General features: G+C 37.3%; 1 protein-coding gene across 1 annotated transcript; it reads right to left on the reverse strand.

Annotated features, from left to right (window-relative positions):
- Positions 1–17780: 17780 nt before the first annotated feature.
- LOC149845767 (uncharacterized) lies at positions 17781–20856 on the reverse strand. The gene has a single exon (XM_089997729.1). It carries the CDS (start codon positions 20692–20694, stop codon positions 17887–17889), a length of 2808 nt encoding a protein of 935 aa, XP_089853855.1. The 5' UTR covers positions 20695–20856; the 3' UTR covers positions 17781–17886.
- Positions 20857–21165: the final 309 nt, after the last annotated feature.

Raw genomic sequence — 21165 nt, forward strand, 5'->3', positions numbered from 1 at the left:
TTGAAAAATTATTTAAAACTCACCCTAATTATAAAATGTTAAGAGTTTTTTATTGTATATGTTTTGTCCTAACCAACAAGAATGACAAACTTTCCACAAAAGTTATACCTTGTCTTTTCTTGGGATATGCTGGTAACAAAAAATGTATAGATGTTATGACATTAGAAAAAAAAAGCTATATGTTTCAAGAAATGTCACATTTCTTGAAAATGGGTTTGATAAAGATAAACAGTGGGAGCGTTCCAAGGGATCACAGATCAAGAAACCCTCTAATAATGATGGGGGCCATAAAAAGGCCATTTTCTGGTGGTTAGACATAGCGATCACCGTTAAAAAAAAAAACATGAAAGGAGGAAGTTTGTCCCTCCATCTTTGAGACAAAAACCATAAGGTGGAGCCTGACCCCATAGGTAGCCTGACTATTTTTCCCAGTGTTATCGCAAGTCTTAAAATACATAACCTTGCTGGTATGATACGAGAGGTTGTTTTTATTGTGTCAAAACAAACCATCAGATCCATGACTATCACAAGATGGCAATTGATGCGTTAAAGAGAACCTTAGGAGGAAGACAACCTGCACCGCAACTTTAGCCACAATAGCAACAACAAAAGAAGGTGGTTGGGTGCATCTATGTGACCTTTGTCAAGAAACTGACAATGGGAGACCTCGTATAAGGCACAATGTTAGTCACTAATCAGGTTGTGCTTGTTTTACTTGATTGCAGTGCTACACACTCATTCATTTTTGTGAATTTCTTTAAACACTTGAGTGCACACACTGAATTGCTGAAAAATGAACTAAAGATATACAATCCATTAGGATATAGGGAATCATGTGTGAACTATGTACCTGACATAAACGTAGCATTGAGTGAGCATAGTCTGCTTATCAATCTACTCCTACTCGATATGATCGAGCTTGACATCATATTGTGTATGGATTGGTTGTATAAGTAACATGTCAATGTTTTATGCCACAAAGGAAAAGTGGTATTATCTCTACCTGGAATTCCCAATGTAGAATTTAGGCTTTCTCGACCTGTCTTGAAAGATCAAGTAATCTCTATACAGAAGGTCTGAAAATACCCGAAGAACGGATGCATTGCCTTTCTGGTTTGTGTCATTTTGATGGAGCCAAAGGTTATACCACTTAAAGACGTAGAGATCATTAGAGAATTTCTAGATGTATCTTCAGAAGAGTTGTTTGGAATTCCTCTGTAGCATGAGATTGAGTTTGGTATCAAAGTATTGCCTAGATTGACACCCATCTCCAAAGCTCCATATCAGATGGCACTGACTAAAATTGAGAAACTGAAGAAACAATTGCAAGAGCTGATGAAGAAAAGATTCATTATGCCGAGTATATCTCCATGGAGAGCACATGTGGTGTTTGTGAAAAAAAAGGTGGATTAATGAGACTATGCATCGACTATAGGATGCTAAATCAGACCACGATCATGAATAAGTATCCACTACCTCATATCGAAGACTTGTTCGACCAACTGCAGAAGACTAGAGTATTCTCTAAGATCGACCTTAGATCTGAGTACCACCAACTCAAAATTAAGGACGAAGACATTTCAACGATAGTTTTTCAAATGTTTAAAGATTACAATGAAAGTATTGCACTTTTTATATTAAGGAGGATGAAAGTATTTGGATGAAAAACAGACTTTGGGTACCGAATGACCCTGAACTGAAGAAAGCGGCAATTGATGAAGCCTTTAAGACTAAGTACACCAATCATTCGAGCAACACCAAAATGTTTAAAGATTACAATGAAAGTATTGGTGAAAAATATGAAGCGAGAAGTAGCTGTATTTTTCTCAAAATGCTTATATTAATAAATCAAGCTCAAGGATTAGAGACCTAGCAGAGTAGTGCAGAGAATTAAGATTCTACAATGAAAATAGAAAGACATCATCATGGACTTTATAGTTGGTTTGCCAAAAACTCAGAATATCGCAATGCAATTTGGGTAATCATCGATCGACTCACCAAATCTGCACACTTTTTGTCGATTCATACCAATCAGTTCTTGAAAAGTTTGGTAGAACAATATATCAGGGAGATAGTGTGATTGCAACAAGCCTTAGGTACTAAGTTAAAATCTAGTATGACTTTTCATCCCCAAAGTGATAGACAATCTGAATGGACCATACAGACTCTAGAAGACATGCTATGAGCCTATATGATGGACTTGAAAGGTGATTGGGATATACATGTGGTACTCTCTGAGTTTGTATTTAATAACACCTATCATGCCAGCATCAGCATAACTCTATACGAAGCATTATACGGGAGACCCTATCGATTATAAGTTTATTGGGATGAAATTGGTGATCAAAACTATTGATTCATCGATAGTACTATAACACTATACTCAACAAGTATAACAGATTTGAGAGAGACTGCATCCTGCTCAAAGTCGACAAACAACTCATTTTTGTTGTGGGAGATATGATTTTTGTCAAAGTATATCCAATTAAGAGCGTATTGTGATTCGGGAAGAAAGGAAAATTGAGTCCTAAATTCATCAGGTCTTTCAAAATCATTTAACGGATTGGCAAAATGACTTATCTTGTGATGTTATCTCCTTAGTAGGCATAGATACACAACGTCTCCTATCTCTTTATGTTGTGGAAATACATTTATGACCCATCGTATGTCATTTAATATGAAGATGTGGACATTCAAGAATATCTGACTATAGAAGAAAAAACTGTAGAAATCGTGGATAAAAAAGATAAGTGTTGAGAACAAAAACCATTTATATTGTTAAAGTACGATGGCAACACCATAGCATGAAAGAATGTGCTTGCGAACCTTAATCTAGTATGAGAGAAAGTTATCCTGATTTATTCATGTAGTCCTTGAGTAGTAATTTCAAGGATGATTTTTTTTTAGAGGGAAAGGATATAATATCTGAGAAATTTTTATAAATATTTTAATAGAATATTTGATACATTTTTTAGTATATTTTATATATTTTAAGTATATGATTGCATTAATATCAAAATTTTAAGAAGAATGGTCTTTATTTCATTAAAATCGAAGTTCAAATGAGTTTGAAACACACCCGATAAATTCTAGGAGAAAATTGGTTATTTTTTAAAAGATATGGAGATATTTATGACCCGAGGGTCATAGTCTTCCAATCTCATGTTGACTAGCGAGTCAGCTATATAAAGGACATAGATATTGATTCTATTCTTGTAAAAAAAAAATTGGATTTAGTTAAAATCTAATGAAAGTATAAGAGTTAGATTAGACCTAGTTGCACTGACTAGATTATAACCTAGTTAGTGAAACCAGATTTCAACCCTAAACTAACTAAATTTCAGCTAGAATCCAGCCATGATCCAACACAGGCCCAAGTAGAACCAGATCTGGTCATGCTGAACATGAGTGTTTTTTCTCATGCCGACATTGTGGCAGTCTGTTTGCATTTTGGATGAATGCCACATGGTTTTGTTGACTTTTGAGCTTTTTAAAATGCAAATCGGATGGCCACGATGTTGGCATGAGCAAAAACGTTCATGTTCAGCATGACCTGATCTGCTTACGACCCAAGCCCATCTCTTAAGAAAAACCGTACATAGTTTTCTTCCCATTGTTTTTTATGATTTTAACATGTAACCCCTTTATCAATGTGTTAAATCCTTCTTTAAGCTTAACCACCTACACTTGTCAACCCAATTGTTTCCCCTCTCACGCAATAAATACCCATACGGACCCGCTCTTCTCACTCATTCCAATCCAACTCTCTACTCTCTTCTCCCGAAGCAGGTTATATGTCCCCCACCCCCAAAGATGGTCGTTAGCTACATCACGTGTTCGGGGGTCCCAATGAGTGCCACGTATGTAAGCACGTGCAGCTCATATCCCCATGTTTGTCAGCATCAATTAGCGTTAGAGTCTGATGCGGTTGCAAAGATTTAAGTACCCTTTCCTCCATTGGTGCCATAAAAATGACGATTCTAGAAAAGGAGCGGTTGCAAAAACTTAAGTACCCTGAAGATGGTTATTTAAGACCCAGTCCCTGCACTGCAGGATTATCCGAGAAAGGAATCCCCCCTAAAGAAGTCCATGAGCATCAACCCTCTCTCACTTTCTCCCTTCTCTTTCTGCCTCTGTGCACATCCAGCAGACGATCCTACACTGCTACATTAAGCACCGACTGACCTGCACATTGCCTTTGTGCACATCCAGCAGACAATCCTATATTGTAGCATGGTTCAACTTGATGAGTTATGGAGCTTGATTCAGAGTTTTTGCCCTTACAGAAGGGGGGTCTGGGAGCTCCCCCCGACGCGGGGGTTCAGGGGGGGGCGCCCCTGGCGGGTCTCTGGGGGGCAGCGCCCACTAGAATAATTTATTTATTTTTGGGCCTTGTATAAATTCTTTATTTTCTTTCCCTCTGGTAACTGTCGAAAAAGAGCAATAATATATTTTGTTTGATTATGGCGCTCATATGTTTCCTTTGGTTGTTTCTTGCTCAAGGTTTTTGTAACACCCTTTCCAGTGATTTTCTATTTTTTTTTTCGCTATGCGATATTTATAAATCGCTACTCAATTTAGCAATTTTCCATTTTTTTCGCTATGCGATTTTCGTAAATCGCTACTCGATTTAGCGATTTTTTAATTTTTTTTGCTATGCGATTTTCATAAATCGCTACTCGATTTAGCTATTTACGAAAATAGCATAGAGATTTTCCATTTATTTTCACTACGCGATTTTCATAAATCGCTACTCGATATAGCGATTTACGAAAAACGCATAGCGATTTACCATTGATTTGGCAGGGAGGTGGGTCATGTCGAAGAGCACGACGTCGGAGGTCGAGATGAGGACCTCACGGTGCCAGAACCTGTCGAATGCCCGCCAAGACTTGATGGTGCGAACGCCCGTGTTGAACAGTGTCAGGGAGGCCTGAAAGGCATAGCCCTGATCGGAAGTATTGCCGACATAGGGGTAGACGGATTTTATCTCTTGCTAGTATTGTTGTTTACCCTTGTCCCATGAGGAACGACCCCTATTTTCTTGGGTCTACTCTTGTTGAGTCTAAGGTTAACCCTTGTGTGAGTCAATTCTTATAAACAAAGGGTCGACCCAACCAGGATTGCTTGTGGGTCAACTCTTTTACCCTTCTTGTATTACTTATGAGTCAATGTAAACACCCCAAATTTTTCTCGTTCACTTCCAGACACCCCCCTACCATAGATGTCAAACCTATAGGTCAGTGTAAGAGTCTAACCCTAGGTATGTCCCCTTTTAGGTGTCATTCCACCCCCATTTTGTCAGTAAAATTCTCATTTTACCCCTAAGTCACCTTATATCCTTCTCAGTCAGAGTCGACCAAACTCATTTTTAAGCTCAGAACAATTAGAATGTCAGTCATTTCTAGCTCACCTGGGCTCACGATGAGCAGTTCTAACCATTTCTGCCAAAATGGGTTCATTTTCTAACTTGAATCCCAATCAATTGTTCCTTGGTCAGTCAAATCTAGTCGACCCTATTCTCCTGAGTCTAATCTGAGCTCACCAGGAGTTCAAGTAGCATGGTTCCAGTTCAAATCCATTTTCCACAGTCTAGGAATCCATTTTATCACATTTCAGCTCATTTCAGCTAAAATTGAGTTAAGTCCAGTGAGTTGATCTAGTGTTTGAGCTTCAATTTTAGTTCATCTTGGTATTACTGATCTTTGTTCCAGCTCAAACCCAGTTCTTGTTCATAACTTACTTCACTCAAGTGATCATTTCTCACCATTTCTCTAAGAAATAATATCATTTCTCGATCGTTCAGTCTAGGAGTTTAGTTGAGTCAGTGTCTTGTCAGTTCATTTGAGTTTTGAAACCCTAGAACTCAGTTCATTCCAGTTAAAACTCTAGTTTTCAGTGTCACTTCTGGCTCTACAGGGACAAAAACCATTTATTGAATCATTTTGTTCATTTTTATCAATTTTATCACTTTTTAATTGGTACAACTGTCAATCAGAGTCCAATATCTAAAATCTTTTATCCAGGGCTTGCATTTCACATGACATTCCATGTCATATATCAACATTTCTTATCATTTATCATCATTTCATATCATTTCATTGCATTTCATCGCATTGCATACCATTCTCGAGATCCATCACTCTGGTTTTTCAAAATCTTTAATTCCAGATTCAATTTTAAAACCTTTCTTTCGAAATTAATTTCAAAAACTTGGGTTTTAGATCAACATTAACCGTTTGTCAACCCCCAGGATCCTATATTTCAAAGTATTTTTCTTAGAAAACAATCTGGATTTATTTCATACTCAATTTTTAACTGATTTCAAATCTCAGATGAGACCCATCTAGGTGGTGTCGCTTCTAGATTCCTTCATTTGTCGAAATTCTTAAAATTTCAGAGTCCTAGTCGAATCAGGACTCTGTCGTTTCATCTTTTTAAACATTTTCAAAATTTCATTTTGATTTTAAATCAGAGGTAGTCCTATCCCTTGTCCATTTCCTCCATTTTTGGCCAAAATCACAGAGTTCCAATCGAACTAGGACTCCATCCAAGAGTTTCAGTCAGATTAGAACTCTATCCCGATTCCATCCTTTATTCATGTTTTTTTACTTGTTTTTGAAAACCTTCTTATCTGACTTCCAAAAGAGCCAAAATCTTAGAGTTTCAGTCGAACTAGGACTCTATCACAGAGTTTCAGTCAGACTAGGACTCTGTCCTTCATCTCCATTTTTACTTATTTTCAACAAAATTTATCAAAATCTTATATTTTGGGTCAAAATTCTAGAGTTTCAGTTGGACTGGGACTCTACTTCAGAGTTTCGGTCGGATCAGGATTTTATCTTTTGTTGTTGTTTTTACTTGTTTTTCAACAAAATCTTTCAAAAGAAGTCAAAATTTTAGAGTTTTAGTCGGATCAGGACCCTGTCTCAGAGTCACAGTTGGATCAGGACTCTAACCCCGACTTTACTTTTTAGAGAATCTTTCAAAAACTTTTTTATTTATCCTTCAAACAATCAAATTTCAAATTTCAGGATTTCGTAGAAGAGTTTCAAAATTTTAGGACTCTGTCCCAGAGTTTCAATGGTCTAGAACTCTATTCTGATTTTCTCTTTTTACTTTTATCTCGCTTGTTTTTCGAAAACAGATTCAGTTCTAAGAGTTTCAAATTTTCAGGACTCTATCTTGGAGACCCGATTGATTAGAACTCTGACCCTGGTCTCGTATTTTGTTCATTTTTACCAATTTCTGAAAAGATCTTTCAAAACCTCTTTGTTTTCTTTCAAAAAAAAACAAAATTTAAGAGTTTCAAAATTTTAGGACTCTAGTCCAGAGTTTCAGTCAGTCTAAGACTCTGTTTTCGAAACTTTTGATCCCCATCCGGTGATTCCAACTCTGTTTCAAAACCCTTTCCAATCTTTATTCCAACTTTTTCAAAAACCCTAGTGTGGGGCCCACTCAATTGGCACCACATCTGAAAGAGTTACAATCCATTTAGGACTCTGATTGATTTAGAACCTCAGTTTTATTTTTAAACTTTCTTTCAAAATCTTTCTTTCTTAAAACCCTTTATTTCAAAAACTTGATTTTCAAATCAGTTTTCAACTTTCTTCAAGCAGGGCCCACCTTGCAGGGTGCAAAACCCTAATTTTCAATTTTATTTCATTTTACATCTTTCATATTTCAAAAATACAAAAAAATTATTAGTTAGTTTAGGTGTCCTTTTTTGAAGTTTGGAAAAATTGTTTTTAACTCCTTTTATTTTCAGGCCTTTTAAAATAGCTCTTTGGAAAACTAAGTGGGGCCCACTCTGAATGACACCACATTTGAGAGTGTTAGGGTTAGTCCATGTCCTATTTAGGTTAGGAGTTAGAAGAATCAAAATTGATTTTAAAAATCCATCTTTATTTTAGTGTTTTAGCCTTGCTTTATTTAAAGTTTTAAAAACCAAATGTGGGCTCGCCCAAGTGGCACCACATTTGAGGCCATTTTTAGTTGAATTAGGTCAATTAGGTTAATTAACTAGAATTAGATTAGGTTAGGAGTCCTCATAAAAATCGTCACTCCTTAGTGGTTTTAGATAGAGTTTGAAAAAATCAAAGTTAGCATTAATTATGCCCTAATTAATGGGTTTTCAAGGGCTATAAAAGGGGCTCTTTTGGGGGGGTCAATTTGGATATTTTCCTCTCTCTTTTCTCTCTCAATTTTTGTGTCTTCTCTCTCCTCCCAGCATCCTCTCCTTCCTCCATTGAAGTTGTAGCAACCCCAGGTAAGTTTTCTTTACTTATTTTCATTGTTTTATTAAATTTATTACAAGTTTTCCATGAATTTCACCATTGTCGCCCCTTGCTTATGAGATTCAATCTTCTCTTCCATTCAAGAATCATAAAAATGATTCAATAAAGCGATATAAGGATATGTATGGATGTTTTCATGATTTCAATCCATTGAAATCATTAGAAATATTGTTTTCTATATTTAAGCCAAATAAAAGATGAGATTTGCCCGTTCAATGGGTTGAATCCCTCTTTTCAATGGCTAAATCAAATCCAACTATGTATTCCCTATTTTTTTTTATTTTCTTATCATACTAATGTTTATTTTACTTATTCAAGCATTAAATCCAATTTTGTTGTTTTATTTACATAATTGTTTTCATTATTTTTCATGTTTAGATTAAGGTTTTTAAGGCTTTATCGATAATCCATGTGTTTCAATCTCGGGCACACAAAAATGATGTTAGTTCATGCTTAAGTTCTCATAAAAAAAATATGATTTTTTTAGGGTTGGTTCACGGGTTTGTCAGTGATTTCATGTAAAAAATAGGATTATTTTGGTTTCTAGAACCCTGTCAAAAAAATAGAAAACCGAACCTTATTTTTTAAACTGTAAAATCGCTGTGAGGATTTGAGAACAACTTGCAGAGATGATATCTACCTTATCAGAGATTTGATCGATGATCCGTAAGTTGAAGTGACTTTGTATTAATGTCTAGTATTTACTGTAATTTTTCTATATTTTTTTGTATTTGTTTGCTATTTTTCCTCTGACATAAGATAGAATCGGTTTTACAAAGCCTGTTACATCTTATTTAAACCCTAGATCGACTTGTGTCAATCATATCTCCCTCACCGGAGATCTGATCAATGATTCGTAAAAAGTAAAATCTTACTCTGTGTGTCTTTTTTTATTTGTCAAAATTTTATAATTTTTGAATGTGATTTGCTATATTTTCCTATACCCAAAACCGGATGCATGTATTTTAGCTCATCATATATTCGTTATAATGAATCGTATATTGTCGGAGCGATATCTCCCTAACCGGAGATGATTTTTCCAATCTGTAAAAAGAAAAATATTTGCTTTTATGTCTAGTATCTCTCTGTAAATTTTTATGAATTTCTATAGTGAGTTGGTACCTGATTCGGGTCTAATACTGTGACAGATACGTGCCCACGGGCAAAATTATAAATTTTAGGGTTTTATTCAATTTTCATATTAAAATAATATCAAAAACATATTTTTTTTATTCTATTTTAATTTTAAGGTTATCAAAACTATTTGTGTCAATTTTTGTTAATTTTTGAGTTCATTTGATATATTATTTGATTAAATTGTAAAAATAGGATGCCCATAGAGTCTCGATTCGAGTAAAACACTGTTAAAAATTGCTCTTTTTGTGATATTTCAATTTTTTATGCATGTTTTTCATATTTTTAGGGTTTTTCCATGTTTATAATCATGTTAGGGTACTTCATATCCGATTTGGCTTTGATTTGAATCCATTTGAACCCTAAATCCAAAGTTTTAAAAAAAAAACTTTTCTGAAAACCCTGATTTCAAGGGTATAGTCTTGTTTTCAAGGGTATTTTTGTTATTTTTCTCTAAAATCTGAATTTTAAAGTTGTTTGTTTTTATTATTTCTTCAATTTTACATTATATTTTATTAAGTTTATCTCAGGAAAATATGGAAAAAGGCTTATATCTAGATAAATCCAGTAATTTCCAGATATTACTCGATAAATCCAGAAAAGAAAACATATTTTCACTAACAAGTTTTCTAGTTTTACAGGCACCTTCAAGAGTGTATTTTATTTCTTTTTATTTTCTTATGTAAATTGCAATTATAAATTTGGAATAAGAGTTTAAATTTTTGCTTAAATTAGGGTTTGCATGTGCATATAGTTTTTTTTTTTAATAAATGTTAATTGTGTGATGGATGATGATTCATGCATATTCAAATTCACCATGGTCTACATGAATGACACATGCACCAGCTTCTTAGGAGTTGATAAACTCAGTGGGTTTCATATTTGTGGTCATAGTCAAAATACGAACGAAACCCAGATTTATCATCTTTTTCTAAGCCACATATGACCTACACTCTCAGGCATTTTCAGAAATTATAGCATGTTTTCCAAACTTTTTTAAGTATTTTCTCCTTTTAGAAACAAATGAGATATATTCAATATATATTCGTGGTCATAGTCAGGGATATGTAAAGAATCGCTTTCATCTAAGTTCTATAAGGCACAAAAATTCTCTTTTTCAAAGATTTTCCTCAAATTCTTCAGAAAATATTTTTGCAAATTGCATTCATTCATTCATCTAGGTATAGATTGCATCATGAATAATTTTCACAGGGATGCACACCCATCCTTTTGATCAATTCAAGAGTTCAAAACTAAAAAAAATAATTGATTTTCTAAAAAATCTTTAAAGTTTCTTTAGAATTTGATATCCTTTTCTTCAGAAATTGATTTTCCTTTCTTCAAAGATACTTCTCAGATGTGGTTCACGATGTTCAAAGTGTCCTCTTTTTCAAGTATTTTTCAATATTTGAAGCATACATCATGTTTTCAGTCAAAATATCTTTGTCATAGTACATGCCTGATTCTTTGTGTATTTAGGAATAAAACATCGATTTAGACAAGTTGAGTAAAACAAAGCACATGATTGATCCTTTGTTCGATTACCCCTGGTTATGGTGCCAGAAACGATTGAACCTCATACCGACAGGAGAGTCCCATTCTTCGGAATTATCCTGCATTTTAAAACGGAGGCAAGTTATTTTCAAAATCTTTTTCAAAGGTCAGTTTGACTTGCAAAAGTAAAATTTTGCAATGATAACAGTTAAGTCTTTTGAACTTTGAGAATGAACCTCTGAACTTCGTGAGTCAACTTCTAGGTTACATGAGCCAACTTTTAAAGTGGAAAATTTACCTCTTTGGAACCTAGTGGTGGCTTTATGACGGTTTAAATCAAATAAAGACTAGTATGACTGTCTTGATTGTGTTTTTTCCAAAATACCCTACTGGTTTTCAAATATAAGCATATTGACTTTTGAAAAAACCCAGACTAAGTATGCATGATGCAATGAGATATTGTTTATGCATGAGGTGCGAATGTACACCAAATTATGTTACTCCAAGAGATCTGAGGGTTATAACAACCTTGAGGTGCAATTGTACACCAAATTATAGAAAAATTATACACACTAATTTCACCTTCACAAGTGGAGTGCTCATATGGGATTAGGGTATGAGAGCAAATATCTGAATGGTTTAGGTATATACGATTAGATCACAAGGTAATCATTACCCTAAAGGGGGTATGTGAGTTTTGTTTGGCCTGAGGCACGTGAATCTCAATAATAAGATAACCCATTTGGTTTGAAGGACTACCTTAAAGAGAGTAGTAGGTACAAGCTCCAGTGACATATGTTACATTTTGGGAGCAACGCATCCCTTTGGTCCTCAGTCACTACAGGTTAGAGAGCCGGTCTACTAATTTGTCTTAGGTGATAAGACCCTTTTACTCCCGCAGAAGGTTAGGTTGCAATCTTACTTACCCTAATTTGCAGGAGGCCTTTGGAGAGTTTCTCATTATTAATACACCTTTTCCTTTGTAGCAGAGTTAGATAGGCACTTACGGTATTGAAAATACATAAAATAATAACCCCCACATGGTGAAGGTGTCTCTCTTTTGTCCATCTTGTGCATACTCATAGGTAGCCTAATATCAAAACAAAGACCTTGCAATTACTTAAATGAAAAGATGTCATGTTATTCAAAACATTGATAATGGTGTGTTGTGCTATTGTAACATCTTTGATAAGCCATTGGTGATGGGATATTCGGAAAGGGTAACAATTTTTGGCATTGGTTGGTATTACCCAATGGTTTTTTCATAAAATGCTTGATTAATGCATATGTTACTGCTTACTTGACATATATGTTTTGACTCCCTACAATTATTTGAGGTTGTGTTTTACCTGTTAGGCTTTCACAAGTCTAACCCATTTTATGGGAATACAGGTGATGAGTAGTTGCTACAAGCAATGATGTGATGATATGATGATGTCATGAATTCACTCTTCTGTTTGTTCGCTCTTGGACATGTTTTGAATATGAACTTTTGTATAAAGAACTATTTCAATCCAGTTTTTGCATAAAAATGTATGCTTGAATGAATATGTGGAGATTTGGAGACCCAATCGTTTTAGTTGGGTACCTTACTTGTAACCCGCCCAAGGTTTGCTAACTTATGTCTTTCAAACCATTTCTTCTGCTTAGCGATTATCTTGACTCCGAAAGAAATAACCTATTTAAAAAAAAATTATTATTTTTTATTTTATAAGTTATAAATTTTGGGATGTCACAACTTGTGGACCTATTGAGGTTGTGTGCTAGTGTACTATTTTATGAAAAATTATATTGAATGCAAGTTGTAAATTTTGTCATGATGCATATGATGAATGACATATACTTGCACATATTGGCACATGATGGGTATACTGATGTGTCTGAGACAGGAGATTGCCCATTTGAATATTGCATGAAATGACATACATGTTTAAGCTAGATATGAAGCTATGTGGCATGAGTGCATACTATGAATATTATGGATCAAAAATTGTTATGTAGGAAGAACGTATGAAAATTTAAGATGTAAAAAGATGCTCAAACAATATGTTAATAATTTTCTTCTTTGTTGCCCTTTGATGATGGTAGAATCCTTGGATGGTTGTTGTGGGGGATAGTGTGGTACTAAACTTTGTGGTGGTGTTTTCTCCAAGAGACCAATATTATAGCTCGTAGGAGATGTCGCGGCTAGGCTCCTCCTCGTTATCAACTTTGTTTGGTGGTTGGTCATCCAGCGGCTCATCATCTTCGGAGTCTGATTCTACCACTTGAAAGATGTGGTAGTATTTGTATGTGCATCCCTTGAATCACTTCTCATTGCAGTTAAATCACAACCCCTTATTGATGTGACCCTCCCACTGTGCTTGAAATATGGGCTCTATTTTAGAGGTTGACGCCATCTCCTTGGATAAATCGGGCTTGTTTTAGCCTCTCAAAGAACAACCTTGACTATCAATAGGCTGGTTCGGCCTTCGCATGACTTGGAGTCTCTTTTGCTTCGCATCATGAAGCTTGGCCACCCTAGAGAACTCCTCTGAACTTCTCATATCTGTAGCTAGGACCTCGATGCAAAGATCCTCTCACAATCCACCGACATAGGACCTTAGCAAGGTCTCTTCGTTGACATGAGGCAAAAGAGTGCATAGATTTTCAAATTCTGCTTGGTACTCAACCAAGCTACCTCATTGCTTGAGATTTTTTAGCTCCATATGGAGATTCACCAATACCATGGGCCCAAACCTCTCCATGATGTGTTCGAAAAACTCTTCCCAAGAGGGGTTTTCATGTTTGATGTTCAACCATTCATTCGAAGGGTGCCACCTACAAGGTGGGGGGCCGCTTCGGCAACATATGCTTTGGGAGCATGTTGTGACAAGTAAAAAAATACTTGAATTTAAAAACTCACTCTCGCACGTTCTCACTCAAAAAGGAAGGTACTTCAAAGCAAGGTTTCTTACCCTTATCTTGTACAAAGTTATGGGGTAGCTTCCTGAGAATCGAGCCATTTGGTCCTTCCATGCATCCACCATCAAATACAAAGCCCTGGGACCCTAGCTGCCCCGATATATTGAGTGTAAGGGCTTCGATGTGACCCACAAGGTCTATCATTGACCGCGCTATATGCTCTAAGTGGTTTCCTTATTCCATGCTTGCTTGTTGTTACCGAAAAAGTTTGACTTGCATTTTTTGGCTATCACCCAAACTTATTCTGCGTGCTTGTGAATTTATTATGTTTTATCATTGTTGGAGGGTGAAGACTCCATTTGAATGCCTTCACTCTCATATTATTCTGTTATAACCTCTGGGATATCCAAATTTGATAGTTTAGAATTAGATACTCAATGGACGAGTACTTCAATTTGAGCCTGACGGACTCAAGAAGATCAAACCTGAGATTATTTGATTGTGTGATCTATGATATACATGTCCGGGTACAAAACCTTACTGGACATGATAGAGAAGAGATCTAAGGGTAATCGTGGTTGTAGATTGAGAGAAACAAGAGAAACAACTTTAATTAACTAAAGTGGATAGGTGCGGTTTGGATCAGGTAAGTGATTTGGGTGTAGTCTTGGTCCATAACTAAGATGCTTTGGTCCAGGGTTCCAGGGTCACCTAGGGATGTGTGTGAGAGTATGTGATTTGACCTAAACTCAAGAGAAGGCTGGTGGTGGTCAAGATATATTGGTTTAGGAATTTCAGGCATTTTGGGCACCCGGTAGAATGCAGTTTTGGGTTTCGAGACCTAAAAAGTTAAAGAAAGCTAGACTAAGGCTAAGGAGGGCTGATATAAGTAGCAGTCTGGTATGAGATCTCACACGTTCTGAAACATAAACAAATGATCTATAATATGGAGATGCCACTAGGCTCGCTAGAAGAGCAAAACACACGGTCTGAGCATTGGGGGAATCTCGGGCTTCCAGTAGGGTTGGACGTCTAACCTTTGAAGGTTTGATATGCAGAGGAGTCCAAGGAGGACCAGGGAGTCATGAGAGAGAGAGAGTAGAGAGAAGAGAGATAGGCATTAGAGAGAGATTTGAGACTTCAATAATTCAATTCATAATTCAAATGAGCTACCCCAGACCTCCTTATATAGAGGGGGTTAGGGTTGAGTCTTAATTAAGACACACTTTAACTAATTAAAGAAAAGTCGATAACTTGCCTCAGCTAGAAATCATATTCTATTAAGAATTCACACTAATCAACTTAATTAATTAATGACTCTTAATTAAAATCTATCTAATCATCTTCTAGAAGGGGGGGTCATCCTCTGAGACTCTCTGGATTTACACCCCCCCCCCCCCCCCATATGTGGAGCTCCCTCTGCTAATTGACTTGCTCTCTAGTGGCACCACGTGTCCGGCTTCTCTTCTTATGATTGAGATTATGAATCAATTAGTCTTTTCTTGATTAAAAAAGTCATCTCAGCTTTCATGTCACCACCCTAGGACCCACACTATGCTAATCGACTCTCATAGGGCTATGGAGGAGGCATCTGCATTCTGAGCATTGGATCTAGATCACCTGTCATATTATGAACCATAACACTTTCATTAGATTATGTTTCGAGTAGTAGTAGTACAGTTGCACTGAAGTCAAGGCAAAGAAGATTTTGGAGAGAACTTTCATACCTTTGCAGGCATCTTTAGAAGTTTGCAATCTTATGACTATCTCATAAAGTTAGATTATCTGTATTTTGAAAACCTTATCTTGTGTAATTCCATATTTTGATTAGCATGGGTTGTCTTGTATAGTTTGACAAATTGCAGAGCCATTACTCGTTCGTCAATTAAAGATTTTATTTGTATTTTTCTTATGAAACCCCAGGATTGATCCTTGGCATGCATCTTACCCATGCACTTCTTGAACAACCCCTAACAAGGAATTTATACAGGCAGTTTCCAAACCTTGCATCAGGCGGTCTCTAACCAATACATGAATACTTCTACTCCTAAACAGGTACTACATGGAATTAATGATCTTCCCCCACTGGAGGCAGCTAAGTTCAGATGATGATCTGGTTACTCGCTTGGATCAAATACCTTCAGCACTAAGCATGCATGGGATTTGGCTCCTACCAAGGGAGAAACATTTATGCCAAACTTACCAAGTGAGTAGATTTAGCTTGCACATCAATCTCCCATAGCAGCCTCAACACTACATATTGCCCTTGCAAATCGTCTGATGACTTTACACCGCATTCAACACATGGGCTTTGCCTTTCGCAAACAAGTGTGTTCTTTGTCATCAACATGAAGAAACTGCTCATAATCTCTTATAGCTTGCTCTGTTGCTGTCCTTGTCACGTGGTTCAAGTCTTTGGAAAGCATGCTACTCCTCAAAATCACATACAAGGAGAGCTAATGGTCCTGGCAAATCAGCGATTTACTGTTAAGAAAACCTATTTAACCTGGTTAATTCCTTTCAAAAGGTCATCAAGAAAGTATGGGAATGTCGAAACCTAATTATCTTCCAAGATGCTAAAATGACAAAGCTCAATATCTTTATTTGATGACCCAAATGCAGGTAGAGAAAAAGTTCTGGCTATCATGCAGAGAGCTACGAATCAAATCATGCTCAACTGGTTGTATGCTCGCTATTGGCAGCCTCATCCTCCAAGGTGGATTAAAGTTTCAGTTGACTCCATCTCTCATGGTTGAAGATTCATTAAATTAGGCAGGACTGTCCACCCTCTGGATACCTGTAATGAGCTTTCGCACTATGTTTCACTCGATTTTTCAGATATCCCCAGCGATTCTCACGTCATCTTGGAAGCATCACATATAGACTGTGGACAAAGCATCATCTCAGTACTTCAGAGTAACGGAATCTTGAGAGCACCTTCCCACTTAGCAGCATTAGATGTGTTTGAATTCCAGAATGTTATAATTGGATTCAATACAGGTTGCCTACGATTGAAGCTTCAGGTCAAACATATATGGAAGACTTTGGATGTATGACTCTTTTTGTACTGGTAGGGGTCTGCCTAACCCCAGCTTGCTAACCCTAAAAAAAGAAGTCCTAAAGGATTTTATAATTTTCATAGTATCATCAAAATTCGATTAATCGCTATACTATCTTGACAATATATTTAGTAGTAGTACATTTATATTGTCAAAGCACTTGACAAAAATCAAAATGATCCCTTTAACCTCATTGTCAAGTTCCTGGAACACATTTACTACACAACTATTTCTTTGATTATTTGTTTGCTGATAGTGCTTTCAGTTGGCAAAAACGGGTACAACAAAAACTTAATTAAAAAAGTATGCAACACTGTACCAAGAGGAATATCCATTCAGAATTGTCGTATCTGCATCAGACCGTAAGCTTCATATACAATATATGGGTGTTAGATACGCCCAAGTATGTACGCGATAAAACGGCATGTACACCTTTGCCTAACATTCCAAGAGACATGAAAGACTACACCGTCTGTTTCCACTGAATAACTGACAAAACCATCTTCTACCATATCAGACACTCTTTGAAACACTTCAAAAATGCTGATTGCACAGGTCAGTGAAGACCTGTGAGCTAACAGTAATCCTCAAAAGTATGATAGAAATGCACATCTTGATATCTATCAAGCCAGAGAGTGTTCAAAGTCACCAAAATTTTGAAAATCCTTCAAAGTTATTATTAGATACCAGAACAATAATCTAGCGCACGTGTGAGTGTAAATAGGTACTTTTATTCTTGTTCACATCACCATATTTTATCACAAAAAAACTTCAAACAAGGATGATGAGGCTGCAGAATTACTATGTTGGAGACAAATAGAGATAAACATACAAAAATTAAAGTCAATTTTCTCGTTTCTTATATAGCATACTTCATGAATGCTACTGCATCTGCATGAAAAAATTCCCTTTAGCAAATTCCAGAACCAGGCGTATGTACACATAAAATGCATATTGAAACCACTATAGTTGCCACGTTACAGATATCGAATTGCTCGTCAGAATGACATTGTTTTTTCAAACTTTGAATTCACAAGAATATCGTAGGTTCTATCATCAGGCATCAAGCCTTTGTCAAGCATTTCATCATGCAACCTGAAAGCCTCTGGAAAATTACCTTCCCTGAAATATCCAGCAATTATCACATTGTATATAAGAACACTAGGAAGTAAACCCTTTTGATCCATTTCACGCAAAAGCTTATGTGCATTTTCTATTTGTCCTTTGTTGCACAGACCATTTACAAGAACAGAAAATGTGATCACATCTGGTATCAAGCCCTCGTCAAGCATTTCCATGTACAACTGAGAGGCAGAGCGCATGTCCCCTGATTTTAATGATCCATGAATAAGTGTAGTGTACAAAGAAACATCACCAACAATGCTGCTCTTTCTCATTTTCTTATGCAAGTCAAAAGCTTCCTTAATGTTATTTTGAGCAACATACCCATGAATCAAACTATTGTAAACAGCAGAATTTGGGGTTAGTCCAAATGCAATCAATTTATTGAAAATATCATGTGCACCATGCATATGTCCAATCTTGGAAAAACCATCTATAAGGCTGTTATATGCAGCTATATCAAGCTCAAAGCCTTCTTTTTCTGCTTTGTTCATCATCTTCATAGCAAGATCTATACAACCAGTCTTGCTATAACCATCAATAAAAATCGTGTAAGTAATGATGCACGGAGAAATGTGTGTCTCACGCATCCGCTGATAAACTTTTGCCGCTGAATTCATGGCACCCTCTTGCATATAGCCATTGATAATGCTATTGTATGTCATAGAGCTAGGAGCAAATCCTTTCTCCATGAAATCCTTCATCATTTTATTAGCCTCTGATATACGACCAGCTTTGCAGAGGCCATTGATTATACTGTTATAAGTGAAATCATTGGCTGTGATCCCTGACTCCACCATCGTATGCAGCAGTTGTAAAGCCTTGTCAACTTCTTTGTTCTTGAAGTATCCGTTCATCAAGGTGGTATACGTTATAACGTCAGGCTTGATACCTTGCACATTCATTTGAGAGTACAGAACAGAGGCCATCTCAGTATACCCTTGTCTGCAATAACCAAGTATTAAACTATTGTAAGAGACAACAGTTGGCCCGATTCCCTTAGTCAACATCTTCTCCCATAGTTCAGAAGCCTCCTTCACTCTGTTATGCTTACCGAGGTAACAAATAAGTACATTGTACGTGAAAACGTTAGCAATATCGTTATCAACTGCTTTATCAAAGAATTCGAATGCCGTCTTCCACATTCCTTTCCTTAGATATCCTTTAATCATCGCATTGATAGTAAAAACATTAGGACGTACATCCTTCTCTTTCATTTGCTCATAAAGGATGGTTGCTTTCTCCATGTTTTCAAGCCCACAACAACCCTCGATCATTATGGAGTAGCTCACGACATTTGGGGTGATTCCCCTATCAATCAACTCATTGAACATTCTCAATGCACCATCGATATCTTTCTTGATAAAATATCCCTTGATCAAACTAGTTGCGACTACCACATTCAAGTCAAACCCATCCTTGGTCATCTCCTCCGTTATTCTCAGTGCCTCTGACATATTGCCTTGCTTAACGCAAACGCCCACCACACAACCATAGGCATGTTCAGAAGGAACCAATTCCAAATGCTTCATCTCTTTTAAAAGTTCGCAAGCCAACTTGGAATTGGGTTTCTTACAGAGAGCTAGGATTATATTGGAGTAGCAATCCGCATCCAATTCAAATCCCCTCGATCGCATATCGTATAAGATAGCTTCAGCCTCATCCGATTTCTCCTCCTTATAGCATGCCTGAATCATGGTATCGAGGGTTTTCACATCCACCTCCATGCCACATGATTGCATCTCATGAAACAGTTCCCACGCCTTCTCCAACGATTCGGACTTCACCAACAAATTCAAAAGAGCATTTCTAGTGAAAATTCCAGGAATTATACCAGAAGACACCAATTTCTCGTAGCATTCTACCACCTGATCAACCAATCCTAAGCCCACATACGCAATCAACACTCGATCGAACAACTCAGGATCAGATTGGCACGCTTTAGAAGTCTTGACGAGGCGCTCGATGAAAGCACCAACACTGGGGCTAGGACTGTTAGCGAGGTACTGCTGAAGGAGGTGATCAATGGCACCATGGTCTTTCGAGAACGAAAGGATGTGGAGGACAACACATAGGGCATGAGTCCCGCGGACGAAACCACGTCTCGTCTCCGCCCACCGGAAGTACCGGAAAGCCCTTTTGGGATCATCTTGATGGTCGAGAAGGACTTTCACTACTTGTTCTTCATTGAGAGAGGAGTCCGAAAAAGGAAACAAGGAAGCCAACTCACCTTTCTCCGATGTGACTGCATCGGATTCAGCATCCTTTGACAATTCTGATGTGGGTTTCCCCGAGAAGCATGATTTTTTGCTTCCATTGCCAGCAATTGCCAGCTCTGGAGATGCTGGAGACACTGGACTGCCTCGAAGAACAGATTCTACAGCATGCTTATCCACGGCTTCGTTTGCAACCCTGAGGTCACCACCTTCGGAAGTTACAACGCCTCTACTCGTGGCGTAACCCTGAGGTCTCCAAGCCCCCTTTTTCTGTGAAAGCACAGAAGGCTGGTCCATCAGACAGGCACCCCCAAACCAAATCAGCGAAATAGGAGCCGTAGATTGGGAACTGGTAAGATCATCACGTGCAGAGATATCCGATGGTTTCTTGATGGAGCGGGAGAAGAAGGTTGTGGAGAGGCGCAGGGGAAAGAAGGGCCTGGCGACGAGCCTGTGCGAGGCCGTCATTAGAAAAGGGGGATCGGGGTGGGCAAAGAACACACTGGCGGGGGCTCTCGGGTTATCTGGTCGCTGGACGTGGCAATGGCGGTGGTCGCGCAGAGATGCCCTAAGGGGCAACGGGCATGAGAGATGGCGCACTGTCCACTCCACTGCCCCCCGTGATTCCGCTCCATCAGCGGTACCCGCGAAATTTTTCTTTTTTCACTTGGCTGAATCGGGTCGGACTCCGGACGGTCTGGATTTAAACTGCTGAAATCCTTGCAAGTCTCATTAATCGGCCATTTTGAAAATCTCGCGACGTTCTTGACACTGAGATCATCACGAAAACATGCTATGTTCTCAATATTATCGCCTATTGTTAAAATATCTCTTTTATATATTGGTGTTATTGCATTATCAACAAGCTTCTTATATTTTTAATGTTTTCCTTATATTTTTATACTTTTATATATTTATATATTATCAAATTCTAAATTT

This window comes from Nuphar pumila, chromosome 2 (genome assembly GCF_984573655.1).
Source record: "Nuphar pumila chromosome 2, dmNupPumi1.hap1.1, whole genome shotgun sequence".
NCBI lineage: Eukaryota > Viridiplantae > Streptophyta > Magnoliopsida > Nymphaeales > Nymphaeaceae > Nuphar > Nuphar pumila.